At 39.8% G+C, this 20,396-nt stretch overlaps 2 protein-coding genes across 2 annotated transcripts in view; one reads left to right on the forward strand and one right to left on the reverse strand.

Moving 5' to 3' along the window:
* Window positions 1-20,396, forward strand: part of LOC124124830 (protein N-terminal asparagine amidohydrolase-like) — a 178,765-nt gene that overhangs the window by 44,848 nt on the left and 113,521 nt on the right. The window contains exon 2 of the mRNA XM_046488107.2: window positions 19,461-19,562. Coding sequence (XP_046344063.1) covers window positions 19,479-19,562 — 84 coding nt within the window. The 5' untranslated portion in view covers window positions 19,461-19,478. The remainder of the gene's footprint in view (window positions 1-19,460; window positions 19,563-20,396) is intronic.
* Window positions 8,808-13,629, reverse strand: LOC124124831 (uncharacterized protein K02A2.6-like). The gene has a single exon (XM_046488108.2). The coding sequence runs from the start codon at window positions 12,772-12,774 to the stop codon at window positions 9,610-9,612; it is 3,165 nt and encodes a 1,054-aa protein (XP_046344064.2). The 5' UTR covers window positions 12,775-13,629; the 3' UTR covers window positions 8,808-9,609.

Consider the following 20,396-nt stretch of genomic DNA (forward strand, 5'->3'; position numbering starts at 1 on the left):
CTAATTATGTTTTGACAGTGAAGAGGACTTCTGTTGAAAATCTGAGCATTTAGAGTGTGATTGCAGGATTTATGGCAATGATGTAATAGAGGTAGTATTCTTAGAATTATTAACAATAATAATTATTGTTTTGATTTTTGCTTGAAACTGAACATGTGCAATGACCACATACTCGGCTATTGATTTTTCATATTTGTTATTTTTTATGTTTTTTAAATTTCTTGTGTTTCCATGAAAACAGTTTGGAAATTCTTAGGAGTCTTTCTACAAAGCATAAAGCTGCTGATTAAGCATTATGGGTTCATCTACTTGTGTAATTTAATCTAACATCCAAACTGATGTTACAAGTTCAATCAACCTGTGAAGATCCAGGGTAGAATAGGTCTTCAGCAACCCATGCTTGTTGTGAAAGGAGACTATGCTTGTCGTAAGAGGCAACTAACATGATCGGGTGGTCAGATTTGGTTGATGCATGTCATCGTATCCCAATTACATGGATTGATGCTCATGATGTCAATCACTGGATTGTCTGGTCCAGACTGGATTATTTACAGACCATCATCATATAATTGGAACATTGTTGAGTGCAGTGTTAAACAACAAACAAACAAGCAAATACAAGTTCAATTGTCTTAATAATTGCCTTAAAGAGTCAACATGGCATCAAGTGAAATGCTGCTTCATTAATGCATTATCAGAATCTGTACTAGTATTTTTTTGCTATTATGTTTTTCGGATTTGCAAACAAGTTGGAACTAATTTGTCAAAAAAAGGGGGGAGAAGGGGAGGCGTCTGTTTTTATGAGTAAAAACACATTCTTGTCTTAAATTGGAGTGGAAACATATCCGGAGCCTCAGATTTGTCCCTGTTTTGGTCGTCCTCATGAGAAGCCACAAAGCTATGAATCTCATGAAAAATGAACAGCAAATGCCAAGATTATGAGGAAAGAAGCCTTCTAAGACAGAAGAGATGTTTTCTTCGGAAGACATTGGCACAGTGATGCATCACTGAAAGGGCCAACTTACTTTCCAGCCTCTGTTATTGAAGATAGTTGCAGCTCCAATCTAGACTGTAATAGGTCATAGACTATCACACAGCCTCCTAAAGTTCAGCTGAAAACACAGCAGGATTGAGGCTACCCAAGATAACTGTAGGAGGTGAACACAGAACTATTGGTTACAAACAGTATTTTATAAATGACAAAACAAAGAAATAGTAACAAAAATTTATGAATGTTTGGCAGGGGGATTCTCATTGTAATACTGACCCAGTCAGGCATACTGCAATATGCATACCATAATTAAGCCTGACTGGGTAAAAAAATATGTGCATATACTCGCGGCCGAGTATAAATGCACCGGTTAGAATGGCTGCCAGCCTACCTGCGACCAGGTAGTCTGGTCAGCCTACCTGCGACCAGGTAGTCCAGTGAAGCTACAAGCATGGTTTCCAGACCTCGAACTTGCCCTGATGGTAGGGGCGCTTCACTGGTTGCTAGAGGATAAGTTGCAATTTGCAAAATGGTGGTTTGAATTACTTATGGAAGGGGGGAAGAAGATCCACTTGTGTGGATGCTAGCCCAAAATGATCAGTTGGGGAGAATACGAGCAAACTGAGAATCCCCCATAAGTAATATAAATGGTAAGTGTATGTACAGTTGTGTATCAAAAATGGCCTATGGCCCTACCATGACATGAAAATATATATGACTAGATACTACACAAATAGTAGAATAAGATGAAGGCAAAAAATTCATGAAAAATACATACATGTATACTTAGTAAGTATAAACGGTACTATAATACTAATGGTAATGGGCTATGAGATCACTGTGTTGGCCGCGGGTTACAAGTGGCCATGAGGTTTTGTGCTCGAGCAATTGAATCCTGAGACGTTCTGATGTAACGGGTATAGCACTGAGATGTCCAGCGTCCTAGAGTCTGGATCATATGATCCTCAATATTCACTTTGGCTGCCGAAGTAGCTGCACCAATTCGGAATGAGTGTCCATTGTAAGAGTCTTGGTTATAACCCGCTCTAGTCAGTAGCATTCTTAGAGTATGAATAAAATATGTGTGGGATAATGCTCTGCCACAGGGAGACACAAAAAGAGGAGCATTGGAGTCATGTGTCGCTGCTGAGCGCCAGTAGATGTATTCGGTCATGCTGGCTACTGGACAAATAGCATTGCCAACTTGATGAAGTATGAGTGTGATTCCTTGTCGAAATGGATCAGTTTTGGATGATTTCAGATGCAGTTTGAAGTATGACAGGTCGCTGGAAAACTTGACAGAATTAAGACACAGATGCATGTTGGGGTTGAAATTATCACAGGTAAACTCTCCGCATCTAAGAAAGGCGAAGAAAGCTAAACAACACAGTGTGCTTTCATTAACACCACAGTGTGATATGGTAACACTCCTATTTGCATCACATGACATATATCACTTAACACTTGGGCTGTGATGGGTAACCGTATCCTGTTTGTAGGACACTGATCCTTCTTGATAGCAGAGGTGATTGTCTGTAGACGTTGTAAGTTGCCTGTAGTCCATGGGTTGTCTATTCCTGCCTTGAGATAATAGAATCTAACACCACACAAGTAGGACTTAATAGTGGAGTATCTCAACTGGAGTGTATGATAGCAATAGGTAACAAACAATAGAAATGTCTGTTCTGACAGTTGGGGGGGTTTCCCAGGCGTGACTAGAATACCACATAAGCCATGAACTGCATAAAGGCGGTATACCCTGACCTGTACATTTGTGCTGTTTGATTCGACACAGCACTTGACCACAGTTGCGTCAGATCTGCTCTGTCCGCCTTCTTGTTGGAGTCATGGGTACATCATAGTCTGGTCATTCTTTAATTTAACCTCAAGAAAATTGCAACAGAATATTTTACGACTGTTTCCTTTTAATTGAATGAATTTGAGTTTGTATTAAAAAGTCTACCAAAATCAACCTTGGGGAAAATGGTTAATTCCCGCATCAAAAAAGATAAAAACCAACGAGGAGAATATGGCATCTACGGGCCGCCGTACATCAAGAAGAGCTCGCAAAGGGAAATAATTCGTAGTGATCCTGCTAGTGCATTGGGAAATATTCAGAAAAAAACAACAATAAGGAGCCGTATTATTTCATGGTAAGTTGACAAATACACATTTATTTAAAAATGTAATTAATAATGATGAAAATAATAGCAGTTGGCTTCCAATATACTTCTAACATAAATTGTGTAGCGTCGTCTGCTATGTAACTACGGCCGCACCAGCAGAGAACATGTGTGTTAAACATGACCGATAACCATATTCCTGTCTTTCATAAATTCATCCAACATTGTTACAATTATTAGAAACATAATAATGTGAAAAATTATATCGAAAAGTGGACCCTCCTTGATAAAAAAAAAAAAATGTATGGAAGCCCATGAGTGACATGATGTATAATCATTTGCGTAATGCGTACGTAATTTGCATTTCATTAAATTCATTACGTTTTACAACCAATCTTGAAAATATTGATATCGGAACAAGTTACCTATTTCTAAAACACCCGATATTGACATTTCTCGTCTTGAGTGCATTTGTTTTACTGTTTTAAGTCACAAAATTAACTCTTTTAACCGGCTTGTAACTTTTTTTTTGTCTGGGAAAATGGTGAAAAACAGAACCAGGAAAATTCAGCAAATGCAGATGTAATTACTTGAAATATATAGGAATTAAACAACTTTACTCTCTTTTGGCACGATACTGTAAGACATTTTTCTTCTTTCAGAATCACGGCTACCATTCTGGAACGGCATGTTCTCAGACAACAGCGCCAGTGGATTCTGTCTCCGTTTCTTGACTTGAAACTAAATTTGTAGCAGGAGTAGACCAAATACTGTCCCCAAAGATTGTTTGGAATACAGCGAGGCACTTGTGTGTTTATTCGCCGAAGGCCCAGGTTCGATCCCCCACATGGGTGCAATGCGTGAAGCCCAATTCTGGTGTCCCTCAGGGCAATCTCATTAAAATCAAATCTTTGTACTCGCTACCGCCAAACAAAGATCTGAGGACATCCCATTAGGGGTCGCGTCAGAACGACCTTTCATCCGACCAATCAGAGCGTCGCTTACCAGATCATGAAAGTGACAGTCGGAACGTGTTTTCTAATCATGCAACCACGAAATATTTGACACGGGGTATTCCGAACGACAGTTACGGGTTTTATGATTATATCCATACAATCTAGGCCATCTATAAGCCATTCCAGAGTGTTCTTCTTATCAGTTTTAATTTTTTTAATCAAGAATACGTCAAAATATGTTTCGAAGCGTAGTCGCCAGTTTGAAACTAGTGTCGTAAAGCTCGAGAAAGCTGCCTTCTGATTGGCTAATGTCGATTTCTCGTCAGTCATTTCATTGGTCGGTCAAAATTCGAGAAAGGTCGTTCAGACGTGACCCGTAATGGGATGTCCTCAGATCTTTGTTTAGCGGTAGCGAGAACTAAGATCTGATTTAAATGAGATTGCTCTTGGGGGCACGGGTGGCCCAATCGTCTAAGGCGCCGCGATTTGCTGTGCAGAGTTGCGTCCCTTGGGCACCCCAGAAACTTGTGATTGTGGGTTTGAATCCCGGTTCGCCCCGATTACGTTTCTAGGTTTGTCAGCACCATACCCGTGCTCGTGGGTTTCACCGAAGAGGTAAACGTCTAAGACCTGCATCACTTTGGGCTTTCCTTCCACATTAAGCTGACACACCGTGATATAACTGGAATAATGTCAAAAGCGGCGTCAAACCCAACTCACTCACTCAGGAGTCCCCCGCCTTGATAAAACTGGAATATTGCTAAAAGCGGCGTAAAACCATACTCACTCACTCACTTATGCGTTTGCCATATTGCTATGCTATGCAATAGTCTATGATTATCTTGTACTTATACTCAAATTGAATAGATTCGCTCACTAAAATAAATGAATCTATAGTCAGTATAGCCTGTGTTCACTCAGCGTATCAGCGACAGTAATAGATAACCGGCTGACATGAGTTTCTCCGGGGCCCCTTTCACCAGAATAGACTATAGTCGGCCAACTACCCATGCGTTACCAAGTTCCAGTTCTTTATGATATTAACATATTTATTTCCATAAAGTGGAGGGATTGGCAAACAAGCAAATTTTGCTTATCTGAATGCCTCTCCCAAACATGATACGCATACAAATTACAATGTATTAAAGTGATATGAGAAATAGCATACATGATATAATTGACATTAAAGATAATTATTGTTCTGTAAGTGTTTTATTACTGGATTATCTTTCGAAACTACAGCTTAGTTATATTATTTACATCTAGCACAAGTATCATATGTACTTGCCGTAAAAGGCGACTGTGCTTGTCGTTAATGGCGACTACTAACGGGTTCAGGTGGTCAGACTCGCTGACTTGGTTGATGCATGTCATCGATCCCAATTGCGTGGATCGCTGCTCATGATGTCAATCACTGGATTGTCTGGTCCAGACTCGATTATTTACTGGCCGCCGTCATATAGCTGCAATATTGCTGAGTGTGGCATTATACAACAACAAAAAATTTAACCTCTGAAATATGCAACCAATATACTTACTTAAACGAATGAGTGTTCAACTATCAGTAGTTGTGAATAAGCATCGGAGTTTATAAAAGTTGGGATTTATACGACAATAGTTTGGTAATAATTTTCTTTCAAATCTAAAACAAGTATACTGGAACATATGATATTCATTTCCCCTTGTACGCCAGTCACAATTCGGGCAGAGTCTCAATCAAAGGAACATTCTGCCACGACCCGTTTCTACGGACAAAATAGTAGTACTTGTACGAAACTGTAAAACTTGTATTGAAGGACACTTGACTTATCAAAATCATTTCTTCCACAATTAGTACATTAAGTTCCTAAAATGATATATGAAGTGTGATATATCTTACATTTGAATATAATATGTATGACTTCATTCCAATATTTGAAAATCTATGGCTACATTTAACTTCTCGGCCACTCTTCATATATGTCCTCTATTTGACCTTGAACTATTATAATGAATTAAATTGTCCCTGTGATATTTTTTATAAAGTAAATAAAAGTTGTATACCCAGATTGTTCTTTAATTTAGTTATATTAGAAAGAAAACTATAATAAATTTGAATCTCTTCCTTCCTACAAATATCCAAGAATACGAAAATACGAATTATATAGGCCTATATCTTGTGACCTTGAGAAAGGTCATTCCCATGAGTTGATTTTGGTAGACTTTTTTTCCCTGAAAGCTGACATGCTACCAAATAACATAAAGTATGAATTAATTCTGTTGCAATTTTCTTGAGGTTGGCCATTTATTTCGACCAAAATGACCAGACTATCAGCTGCGATGTTGAAGCACATGGAGTCGGGAGTGGGTATGCTTCTGGTGCTAACTTCCGAAACTTTGCAATCTGTAACCGAGACAATGCATCAGTAATACAATTGATCTTTCCAGGGACATGTCTAGCTGAACATGCAAAGTTATTATTCACTGCTTGAAGTGTTAATCTCCGCACAAGGCGCATGATGGTAGGAGATTTAGACTGGCCCTTATTAATGATATCCACAGTGGCTGTATTGTCACAATAAAACCGGATGCACTGTCTGTTCCAATTGTGACCCCACAAAACTGCTGCTACGACAATTGGATAAAGTTCCATCAAGGCAATTGAGATGTCATCGCCAACTTGGTCAAATAGGTCTGTAGGCCAGCGAGCAGAGAACCACTTCCGTTGGAAATATCCACCATATCCTAATGAGGCTGCTGCATCAGTGTAGAGAGTTAAGGTAGGTGCATCCACTGTCTCCATGATGAACATAGATACACCATTCCAACTAGTCAGAAATGTTTTCCACATATGGAAGTCCAATCTACATTGTTGATTGATAGTAACTCTGTCTGTCAATTTGTGAACTGAATGGGCAAGCTGCAGCAAATAGCTGATAAATGATCCTCCTGGTCTAATAACTTGCATGGCAAAGTTCATATGCCCTAACACCACCAACATCTGTCTTTTGGTAACTGTTGTTTGGCGTAACAAGTTGTCAATAATCTGCCTAATCCTGGCTATTTTCTCGGCTGGCAGACTAGCTTCTAATTTCACTGAATCTAAGGTGATTCCCAAATACTCTATGCATGTGGAAGGTCCAACAGTTTTGTGAGATTCCAATGGTATGCACAACTCCAGAAACATTTGCAGTAGAGATTCCATAGATCGTGAACCTTCCTGCAAGGATGAATAAAAACAGATGAAATCATCTAGGAGATGTAGGATGTGATGAATATCGAAGCAATTCTCAGCTATCCAACATATGGCGACTGACAGTTTATCAAATAGCTTTGGACTCGATTTACATCCAAACACAAGCCGAGTATAGTAGTATAGTTGACCTTGCCACCTAATGCCATGGAGATGCCATTGTGAAGGGTGAATAGGAATGAGTTTGAAGGCATCAGTAATGTCTGTCTTACACATGAAGGTACCACGTCCCAGTTGTTTGATAATTACCCCCCGCCGCGCGAAAGCGCGAAGCGGGGGATATAGTATTCACGACCGTCCGTACGTACGTCCGTACGTCCCACCTGTTTGTTGCCGCGATATCTCAAGAACTAAACACTGGATTGTCTTCATATTTGGAACTATGGTGTATATACAGACTCCGCAGACACCAGTCGGTTTTGGTGACCTTGATCCCATTTTCAAGGTCACAGCAGGCAAATCTGCTTTTGGAGTTGGAAAACGGTGTTGCCGCGATATCTCAAGAACTAAACACTGGATTGTCTTCATATTTGGAACTATGGTGTATATACAGACACCGCAGACACCAGTCGGTTTTGGTGACCTTGACCCCATTGTCAAGGTCACAGCAGGCAAATCTGCTTTTGGAGTTAGAAAACGGTGTTGCCGCGATATCTCAAGAACTAATCGCTGGATTGTCTTCATATTTGGAACTATAGTGTATATACAGACACCGCATACACCTGTCAGATTTGGTGACCTTGACCCCATTTTCAAGGTCACAGCAGGCAAATCTGTTTTTGGAGTTGGAAAACGGTGTTGCCACAATATCTCAAGAACTAATCGCTGGATTGTCTTCATATTTGGTACTATGGTGTACAGGCGGGGGATATTTCGTCACTCTGTGACAAATACTTGTTTGAATGGCATCGTCAACTTTGACGTATGTTAATGAGAACTTCTTGTCAATCAGTGAATTTAAGCTGGGATGGTGATTATCCTCATGTGGGGCTGACATGTCAACAATTAGATGCTTCTTTTTTGAATACTTGCCTTCCACCATTCCGACAGGATTGACTCTGTGCACTTGGAAGGGACTGATTTTGAATGGACCTATCAAGTAGCCTTTGGCCAATTCGCTCTGGATTAATTCTGTCACTGCATCAATATTCGGGGCTTGAGTTGATCTCAGGTTGCGACAAATCTTGCTAGTGATAGGAGGATTATCAATGCCTGTAAGAAAACCATTGGATAGTCCATTGAGTAGTTGACGCACCATGGAATGATCTGGATGGTTTTGCAAATAGAGTTCAAGAGTATGGATACATACAGGCGATGGAACTGCGCCCAGTTCCGCACATTGGTCTAGTCACTGATCGCGTTTGGTGCGTCGAGTGTCTTTAGTGTCTCTTGTGGTATATTCCTGTCCCCGTTCCTGCTTGCACTTGCTGCGAGGATGGTTCTTTTTGCATGTTGCACAAACATGTAGGTATCGACATTGGGGAAAAGTACAAGAGTCATCTTGATAGTTGTTGCAAAGCTTCTGTCCTTGGTGGTGTACGATCAGACGGCCTCTGATGTCATGAGTTTGGGAATTTACATAATGTCTACCTGCACTGCGGGAGGCCTGGGATGAGATACCATTCTGACGAGAATCAGTGTTCCATGGGCAAAATTCAGCCTGGTGATCAATGCCTGTACACAAGTTGCATTGTTTGGTTTTCCTGGCTGTAAACACCTTGCGGTAGATTTCTCCGTCTAGTGTTCCCCAATCCAAAGGTTCATTGAATGGTTGAATACTTGCTGCTGCTTTCGCCGAAAACATTTTGTGGTAGGTGTACCAAGCTGTGATGACTTTGGCAGCTACAACAAACACTCGGCTTTCCGGGGAAAGGTTGTATTCTCTCATTACATGTCAATACACTCAGTCAAGTGTAGTTGGCAGCCATGTGGTCTGCTAGCGCACAACACACACTTCCGGCCCTGTTACACGTGCGCACTCATTTATATAGAGACATCGTATGGATAAAGCGAGTGACTGGTTATATGATACTAAAACGCTTCATTCCTCCCCCTTTAGTTAACAACTTGTTGTTTAAGCAATAAGTGAACAATGTTACTAACTCATCAGTCACTGAGAAAGAAATAGTGATCAACTCCAGAGGTTCAATGGAAATTTTCCCATAAAGTTCACTGAAGTATTCTTGAACACTGAAATTCACAAACTTAATGTTCATTCACTTGGTTTCTGAAATAAATGAATTGAGCAAGCACCTTAAAGTTCAATCTGAAAAAAACCCAAAACACTTAACAATGAAATACAGTAGTTTACAGATTTAGTCTATCTGGAGCTCGACGCTCACGATTTGATCTTCTCAACTCAACAGATGAGGACAGTTCTGGACTAGTGTCACATGAAGGTAACCTGGTACGCGGAAATGGCGTGTCTGCGGGTGATACTGGTACAGAACTAGGCTCTGGGAGCTCTAGTGAGAAAGTGATGACAGACTTCGACACTTCACTTTCTTCCAACAATTCTGGGGATTCTGGTTTCACAGCATCGGGGTCCACATAACGCTTGATGAGGTGATCTACATGTCGCCTCGCAATTTTGTTATTTTCCAAGCTGACTTTGAAGGAGATAGGACCTGTACACTGGATTATCTCCCCTGGTAACCATTTAGGCTTACCAAGAAAGTTCCTGACGTAAACAAGATCACCGACAGCGAACTCCCGTGACTTTGTATGTCTATTGTGGTAGTTTGCCTGCTTCTCTTGTTTATGTTGAACTTTAACACCGATGTCAGGGTGAAGCAAGTCAAGATGGGAACGTGGACGTCTTCCCAATAGTAACTGCGCTGGAGATGACCCTGTCGTAGTCTGCGGAGTGTTACGATACCTGAACAGGAATCTTGACACCCTGGTGTTGATGGAACCGCCACTGAGCTTCTTAAATCCCTGTTTGAACGTCTGGACACTCCTCTCTGCCAGTCCATTGGACGCTGGATGGTAAGGGGATGTACAGATGTGTTGAATACCATTTCTCTTGATGAATATAGCAAATTCATCACTTGTGAAACATGTCCCATTATCAGACACTATTGTCTCAGGTAGACCATGAATGGAAAATGTTCTCCGAAGACACTCAAGAGTGGCACTTGTAGTTGCACTGTTGACAGGGAAAACATCCATCCACTTAGAGTGAGAGTCTACGATGATGAGGAACATTTGACCTTGTAAGGGACCTGCATAATCAATGTGCAGACGTGACCATGGTTTGGACGGCCAGTCCCATGGATGTAACTTTGCTTCGCAGGGTGAAGAACGACTCTCCTGACATATGGAACAAGTCCTGACCTTGTTCTCCAGCTCTGAATCAATGCACGGCCACCATACAAGACCTCTGGCAATAGCTTTCATCCTCGCTATTCCAGGGTGAGCTTCATGCAACACATCTACACACTGTTTCCTACCCTGAGGTGGAACCACTACTCTGTTACCCCACAGAATCACACCATCCTTAACACTTAGCTCAGTTTTCTTCTGAATATACGGCTTTAGCTCTGTATCTGGCTTCAGGTTTTCTGGAAAACCACATTCCACTAACTTCTTCACTCTAGCTAACAAGGGATCCTTCCTTGTCCAAAACTGAATTTGTCGCACATTCACTGGGAATTCTGCCATGTTCTCGAGGAGCATTATTGTGTCTCCTGGAACAGGCGGCACAGACACAGAGGTTTGCAGAGGCAATCTGCTCAAACAATCTGCGTTTGCCAACTTTGAGCCTGGTTTATACACAATACTGTAATCATACGCTGCCAGCATCAAGGCCCATCTCTGGAGTCTGGCTGACGCCATCACTGGAATGCCTTTCTCTGCATCAAGTAGACCCATGAGGGGTTTGTGATCTGATAACAGCTGAAATTTCCGTCCGAACAAATACTGGTGGAATTTCTTTATGCCAAACACTATTGCCAGTGCTTCTTTATCAAGCTGTGAATAGTTCTTTTCTGCAGGTGACAAGGAACGTGACGCAAACGCCACAGGCTTCTCAGTACCATCTGGCATGATGTGTGACAGGACGGCACCTACTCCATATGGAGAAGCATCAGCTGCTAAGTTGAGAGGAAGGTCTGGATTGTAGTGAGTCAAGACCTTACACGAAGACAAGTGAGATTTCACCTTTAGAAATACTGTATCATGCTTCTTGGTCCATGACCATGGAGCGTCCTTTTGTAGTAACCCATGTAGTGGCACTAACGTCGTGGAGAGATTTGGCAGGAATCTCTGGTAGTACTGTACCATCCCAAGGAATGACTTTAACTCTGTCACATTCTGAGGAGCTGGTGCGGACACAATAGTGTTTACCTTCTCCTCTAATGGATGCAGTCCCTGTGCGTCAATCCGGTGTCCCAGGTAAGTGACTGAGTCTTTCTTGATGTGACACTTTGAAGCGTTTAGACGCAAACCTGCTTTCTGCAATCTGTCAAGGACTTCATTCAGATTCTTGTTGTGTTCTGCATCATCAACACCTGTGACGAGAATATCATCGAGGTAGACGCACACATGTGGCAAGTCGCTGAGAAGACATTCAATTGTCCGCTGGAAGATAGCAGGAGCTGCCGACACCCCAAAAGGTAATCGTTGGTACTCGTATAGACCTTTATGGGTGTTAATTGTGGTGAGTTTCTTGGAATCATCGTCCAACACTATCTGCTGGTAGGCATTACTCATGTCCAATTTCGTAAACTTGCGACCACCTGAGAGTGATGCAAATAAGTCCTCAATCCTGGGTATTGGGTAACAATCTGGTTTAGCAACCTGGTTGACTGTTAGTTTGTAATCTCCACATATGCGCACTGAAGACTGATCCGACTTCAACACTGGTACGATGGGTGCTGCCCACTCTGAGTACTGCACTGGTTTTATGACACCCTGCTGCTCTAATCGTTCAAGTTCATTCTCAACCTTGTCCCTCAAGGCATAGGCCATGTTCCTGTGCTTGTAGAAGCGTGGTTGTGAAGGAATAGATATGTTAATCTTCACTTTTGTATCTTTCAACTTACCAAGTTCCTCCTTGAAGACATCGGAATGTGCGTTAAGGATACTTTGCACGTCATCACAATCTACTCTGAGAATTGTTCCCCAGTCTAGACGAACATGTCGCAGCCAGTCGCGACCAAAGAGATTAGCTCTTCTCCCTTTCACTACAATCACTGGCAGTTCTGCTGACTGTTTGCCGTAGTTCACTTTCACTGAGCATGAACCAAGCAGAGGTATCTTCTCACCTAGGTAAGTACGTAACAAGGTATGAGGAGGTCCTAGTTTGGGTGGATCTTTCCCTAACGATCTGTAAGTGTCCTCATTAATCACTGAAAATGTTGCACCTGTATCCAGCTCCATGCTTAATGGCTGACCATTAAGTGCTAAATCAATAAACATTGGTGGTTCCTTCTCTCTCCTCCCAACAAAAGGTGTAGAGCTAGTCTCCATCTTGTAAATGTCATATATTTCACTTTCAACATCATCATAGTTATCAGGAGTGACCTGATTTGTTGCTGAACGCTTGTGCTGACCCCGACTTCTACCTTGACCTCTAGATCGATACGAGCCACGTCCACAACGAGAACCTTTACTATTCTGTGACTGATGACATACCTTCCCAATGTGGCCAATCTTACCACAATTGTAACACTTTGAGGTACGAAAATGACAGTCCGGAGATTTGTGATTTCGTAAACCACATCTGTCTCATGGCGGGTAGACAGGAGCATGTTGAGATGATGACATCTTGTGCATGTTACCCCCTGTAGCTGCTGAAACACTTGAAGCACCAACTTTAATATCTTCTACATTCTTTGCTGCCAATTCCATTGACTGTGCTAGTGTATAAGCCTTATTGTAATCCAGAGCTTTCTCTGCTAATAATCTCCTCTGTATTGCATCATTATTAATGCCACAAACTAGTCTGTCTCTAAGTGAATCATCAAGAGTAGTACCAAAGTCACATGTACTTGCCAATTTGCGCAACTCGGAAGCATACGCTGCAACACTCTCTTGAGACTTTCTATCCCTCTTGTGAAATTTAAGTCTTTCAACTATCACTGACGGTGTTGGGTGTTGATGATCGCGCATGACTTTCACTATCTCAGCAAACCTCATTTCCTTAGGTTTCGTAGGAGCGCACAAATTCCGGAGAAGTGTGTAGGCTGTCTTACCCATTTCACTAAGCAGAATAGCCCGTTTCATCACATCATCCTCGTCATCAACACCTCTAGCCGTAAAGTACAAGTCTAACCTCTCACAATAAATGTCCCAGCTGTCAGTCTCTGTATTAAATTCGTAGATCTTCCCGGAGGTAGACGACGCCATGTTTATGGAGCGAGTGAAACACGACGGACGTTAATCACACAAAATGTCCACAAAAACGCTAAGACATCCAGTTTTACCTCGTCGCCAATTTATGTGATGACTTTGGCAGCTACAACAAACACTCGGCTTTCCGGGGAAAGGTTGTATTCTCTCATTACATGTCAATACACTCAGTCAAGTGTAGTCGGCAGCCATGTGGTCTGCTAGCGCACAACACACACTTCCGGCGCTGTTACACGTGCGCACTCATTTATATAGAGACATTGTATGGATAAAGCGAGTGACTGGTTATATGATACTAAAACGCTACACAAGCCGAATCATTGGTTTCATTACTTAGGCCCATAATGATGCGCTGATATTCGTCCAATTCATCCCGAAGCCAGGAGTGTTGTTCTGTCATAATATGCTTGTATCGCAGGAAAGCATTCATAAAATCATTGATTGACATGGCCTGATGGAGACGTTTGTCAGTCTGAGGTTTAAGCTGAATTTCATTGCTGGCATTGTGGATAGTCTGTGGGCCGGTCTGAATCTCATCAGGCATTAATAACAAGGCTAAATTGACATCCTTACCATCTATGATTTGTTGACGTAGGACTGGTGAGATGGTGTCAATTCTTTGTACTGTGTTGGGGTCACGACTTGGACGTCTCGTCCTATCTAAGTTGCCTTGGAGAGCAGTGTACAAGGTAAACTGTCGATGGCTGCCTGAATTCACTGCTGAGGGCTGTCGATATATCATAGACATGGTAGAGATGACAGGATTATTGTCTTGTTCATCCTGATTGGTCACAGTGGCAATGTTGTTCGGCAAGATGGACTGTGTAAGCATAGCCACTGTAGATTGTAAAGCTTGAACATTTTTGGTCAATTCAGCCAAATTCATTTGCTGATTGTCATTGGAGGACGTGTCTTCAGTGTTACATGGACGGATAGTTTCAGTCCGTGGCCCGAGTTGTGACGTATTTGTCGTATCAGCATTAGTATCCTCACTGCTTGTTGACGTCACGGTAGCCGAAGGTACTCTTCTCGGAAGTCGCTGAATACGATTTGTTGGCAATGTGGCTCTGTTCCTGGTATATAAATGCAACAATTGGGCTTTTGTCATAGAGGTAGGCAGGTTGTTAAGTCCAAATTCTTCGGAAATGCGCTTCCTGAGTTTCGAGACATACCAGTTTTGCGGATTAGGGCCTATGATATCAGGATTATCGCTTGCGTAGCGGATGCGGGCCCTGTGGGTACTACGAGGACTTGTGGCTGCATCGTCGTCGACTTGAGCCAGTTGAGGCTGGGCGCCATTGTCTTGGCTTTCGGGCTGTTTGCGTAAGTTACTTCTTTTGGCCTTACGAGGCGCCATCATGAAGTGATTGCGTGCTACAATTGATAGCGGACCTGGTCACAACGACTTGTGAACCTTGCAGGTAAAAATCACGCCGAATGACTTGAAGAAACTGGCAAACTTTGCTACGTCATGAGAAAAAAGCTGCTAACAATGGCACGCAAAACAAACTGATGCGCATGCGTGGAATATAGACATCCTGACAATAGAGATTACTGAGCATGCGCGGATGCCAATACTGACAGAGAAATACTACGTATGTGCAAATGATAAAAACATCCGGACATGATGCACCAGATCAATAAATTACGTATTATGTAGCAATACAAAAATACAATAAATTTTAAAATATAGATTGTGAGGTAACAATGGTTGAAATATGTAGAAACGAAATAATGTTTGCCTTTATAAACTATGCTTAACGACTTAAGCAGCAATCATTGATGTTGGCAACAGAACGAGAACACAATTGTGTGTATAAATTTGGTATATTTGTAGTTTGTAGTTGGACTCAACACATGTGCTGTTGTTTTTTTCTACTTAGAATTAAATTGGATACACATGCTTTTCATGATATTATTTTCATTATATGATATAATTTGAATTGGAATAGGTAAGAACTACAGATTTTTTAGGTGGCAATTCAAGGTAATTTTCTGTGATAGTATGCCAATGGCATGGGATGTTGCTCATAATATCAACCACAGTTTTGTATGCTCCATGACTTGAATATGTATGGGTAAGTTAAGCTCTTGAAGTTATCTAGTGGAAAGAGAGAGCATCTGCCTGGAGAGTGAAAAGGTCTATTGTTCGATCCAGAGCCACGTCATACCAAATAAACTAAAAGATGGTATTTGTTGTTAACCCTGCCTAGCAAACAGTATATGTAGAGGATTAACCACTGTGTTCGGTTGTTACCGAAAAATCCTCGTTCTAATCGTGACAGATTAATCACTCATGTGTAGATTTTTCAGTAACAACCGAACACAGTGGTTAATCCTTTTTATCCCATTACAATACGCCATAAAAAGTCGAGCTCGTAGTTGAAGATTTCCCGTGTTTAGTAACCGCTTGGGATTCCCCCAGCCTTGATTTCGAATATGCTCAGTGAGACAACTGCACCATAAACAGGTAAAAAGGATCTAGCAAAGACAACTCACACGAGTTTTCCGTGACAGGCAAGCCACTTGTTAGCATTCATGTTATGTTTTTTGTTAACTATTAAAAGCTGATGGGAGTAACGTTTTGAGAATTAGTAATGTGATTTGATATTTGTTAATGATTTTGGATTACTCGGCCCATAACTTTATTTGCAGTCGTCTCGCCGTGACTATCATTCTCAATGCGCAACTCTAAATAGGCCCACCTTTTTAGTGTATGTAAATACGTTTTTCGTTTATTTGTACGCTAGAAACAAATGTTATTAACCCAATTAAGAGGAAATTAAATATTGTCTTAAATATTGTGAAATATTGTTAACGAACAACAAGGGCCCAAGGAACTGTGAGCAGGACTGATCAGGAGAGATTCTATAAAAACTCTGGCAACTGATCAGCTCATAAGATCTTCTCAAATCCATCAATGGATTGTAATATTTTTTGACGAATTTTCCTCTTTAAAACTAATTTTACAGTGAATAATTTAATATGTAAAATGATGATTATTTCATGTCTTTTTTTTGTTTTTGTTTTGTTCCTGAACATGGTAAGCACATGTGTTTTTATTAAAAATATTAAAAAAAACTTATTCAATGGACAATCTTCTTTTGAACATAATATCTAACATCATGACACCAAAAATGTTACTAAATGAGTCATCTAATTTACCCATATTTGTGAATGACAAGAAACAATGTGAATTTGACAAGCAAAATAATTTATTTTGTGTGAAACATAAATACATAGGATATATGTAAACAATAAATTATCATTTCAGTAGTTCTACAAATATTTGCATTTTAATACCCTTGTAATTTTACATTGTTATTTTACTGCAACAGTTACCTCCAAACTTTATTCTTTTGTTATTTTATCAGATTAGAAGTTTGAGACTTACTGATAATAGGTAATTTAAAATTAACATTTTCTTCTTTTTATCTTGATGAAAACAAGACATAATAATAAATATGTATCTTAGTGACCTGTTCATATGTGATTTTCTTTGTAAAAAGGATTAAAATTAAAATTAGACATTGCTAATGGAAAGAAATGAGGTTTATGGTAAAATGTTTTTAAGAGGACCTCTTGTTGGTCATTTCTTCATCACCCATAAATTTGAGTTTTTCTTCACTTACCATGTTCTGAAAATTTACACATTAAAATAATTTAAGGTTTCTGATTAAAATAGCGACACAGCTTTCCACTCCCAGGCAGCCAATTAGATTATGTGAAAAAAATAAACCACTGTAAACCTTGTAATGGGAGAATAATAAATAAAAATACATTTCTTATTTTGTCATATGTCCAGTTTATCATCCCAAGAAATGCTAAATAATTATCATTAAAATTAAGCTAACTCTGCATATTGGGGATCTTTATCTGCTATGATAATATAACAATTGCATTATTAAAGAAGTGTTTTTTTCTTCAGAAAACATGGTAAATAATAAATCTTTGGTTTAAAGAATATACTTGAGACAAACATAATTCTACATGTCTTAATGCTCTGTATTGTCTGTTAATTCTGAAAATAATTAACTATGATATTGAGTATCTACCTAAAACTAATAATATGAAATTAATTTTGAGATTATTTCATCCTATCTAAAATACAAAATATATTTTAAGCTGCATAAATGTACATCATTCTTGAAAAAAAAAATTGTTTTTGAAAAAAATACCTAATAAGGTTGATTGGTGCCCACCATCATTATCTTCATCATTTTGTCTGCTCCCTATAAGAAATCAAAATAGTTAAGAAAAAATATATAAATACATATATTACTTTCTTGAGTTTATATAGATTTAGGTATGACTTAATACATTCAAGTTTAAACGGGGTAATGTTGTTTTTTCATAATGAGTTTCTTAATTGTCCTGAGATAGTATGTTTAAATAATTGAAGTCTTCATGTTTAAAAACACCAAATAATTATGGGCCAAAATACGTTAATTATATTGATCTGGATAAACTCCACCCGTTGAAAGGGGAAACAACTGCTGTGGTTGCAAAACATCTTGGTCGTGAGATGTACGGTCCGTCCGGCAAATATTGATCGTTTCCTGCATTAAAATTGGGCATTGCTTTAGATCCAAATTATCTGAGTGTTTATTTTCTTAAAATATGAATTTAAGTCTTAATTATTTTAATATAACTTTGTAATATGTTTTTGATCGATCAGCTCTAGATCAACTCTTTGTTATAACGTGACATTTCTTATGTGGTTGATACTTATTTTAAAAAAAAATACCAAACAATATGGTTTGTTTCACTATTTCATCGGTATTTTTACATGAATTAATTAACTGTTTCATTAGCTTTGTTATTAGCCTTGAAAACGCCCGGTAAAGAATTTACCGGAGTTGCTCACCTGGTCCTGTAATATCGATGCGGTATCTCGCTTCAGTTACCGTCTTCTCATTCTGCAACTGAATCTGGTACATTGGGAAGCCAAAATTCTCTGATATATCTCCACATATCACCCCCCCCTTGTTCCCCCACAAATTTTCTCTCATTCACCAACTTTTGCGGAGATGGAAAACATCGTCACTACGGTAATGTTTTGCCAGCTGGGGATTTCCTGTACTAGACGACCTTGGGTATCCCCGATCCAAAAATAGTGCGTCAATTATTTTTAGCCAGCCAATTAAAACGCGATGACACAACTCTCCACTCTCAGCCAGCCAATCAGATTGGGTGACAAAAAATAAACCACTGCGAATAAACCACTGCTGGCGATTGAAGATCAAGCCCTGTTATGGGAGAATAATGGGATAAAACAAGGACTGGTCAGCTCAGAGTGAAGTATACTGTGACAGCTTGGTGCCTCAATGGGCTAGCACTATAAAACAAGCATTAGTCACGGACAAATACAAGCAGCAAGACACACACAAACACATGCATTCAGGTCGCAATTTGATAGTCTTGATTGTGACCTTAACCCCACATTAACTCACCGTAAAGTCAATGATTTTTGATGCATCATTTGAGCAGGTATGATTACGAAAGTATGTGGTATAGAAAATAATATAAAATATGTATTTTGGCATATCTTGATATTTGATCAATGTAATCCTCACATACTACTTTTCTTAATGCTACAGCAACATCTTTTCTCTAACAACAAGTCCTTAAGGACATGATGGAGCTGAATCTTTGTATGTATGACCCAAGCTATGGTGTCTTACATTTGCACAGACAATTCCAATCCAACTTCAAACATGGCTGCCATTATTTCTTCATAATTCAGGCTAAGCAACAGAGCCAAATTTGGTCAAATGTTAAGAATCTCTATCTCTCCATTGTAGAGTGAAAAACGTCAAATCATGCCTCTTCTTGTTGGTGAACAGTTGGTGGAAGAAGATGTTACTAGAGTACAAGCTTTCTTAAACAAATTCTGCATCCTAAAGGTAAGGAATCACTGAATTTCTTAAGTTGATGGCATTCACTATAGCCTACAGACAGATGTCTTTTTTTTTATCTTGCATATAGATACATATCACAGTATTTCAGGTTATTGCAGGAGGAAAGTTCTGAGTGATGCAGATCTTAGGCCTATATTACATGGGCATGTATGTACTGACACATAATCTGACAGGATTAACCTAGGATTCAAACTCACAATAGACCGATCCAGTCTGTCAATCAAAACTAGCGCATGCGTGAGTTTGATCCAATCAGAAGGCGGGGCATGCTTTGTGGATTTGTCAGATTTACTTCCAGGGTCAAACGATGCCCGAGAAGCGACGTGCCTACGGTTTGTGCTATTTACACTCGTGATATCAAAAATGTATTGCTGGGATTAGATGTATACTGTACCACTACTACAGAGGGAATTTTTTATGTCAAAACGCTGATGCGATTCAACGATCGTCATGACATTAAACTAAATTGTAATGAAAATATTCTCTATTATTTTTACTCATACGTATACCATTATTTTTAACGAAGTGATATTCACCATTTTCACTAAGTTCTTCATTCATTTTACTAGGAGACCAGACTATATACTCTTCTTGGTAATTGGAAAGAAACAATTGATGACCGTATTTGGTTGGTTTGACATCACTGATATAATATATACCCTGTGGTAATTCTCTCCATTTGATTATTTTGTCCCTGGGCATAAATGCTTCGATAGCTTTTTCGAGTTCTTCCTTTGTTGGTTTGTAATTCTCCATTATTATATACTTATGTAAGCATTCGTTTAAATGTGATCCAACGATATGAAGCAATCTAATTTT

This window comes from Haliotis rufescens, unplaced genomic scaffold (assembly GCF_023055435.1).
Source record: "Haliotis rufescens isolate VD_foot unplaced genomic scaffold, xgHalRufe1.0.p SCAF_65, whole genome shotgun sequence".
In the NCBI taxonomy this organism is placed as follows: Eukaryota; Metazoa; Mollusca; class Gastropoda; order Lepetellida; family Haliotidae; genus Haliotis; species Haliotis rufescens.

What these genes read in the sequence shown, in the direction of transcription:
- LOC124124831 (XM_046488108.2), bottom strand. Translation starts at nt 12,774, where the DNA reads ATGGAGACTAGCTCTACACCTTTTGTTGGGAGGAGAGAGAAGGAACCA.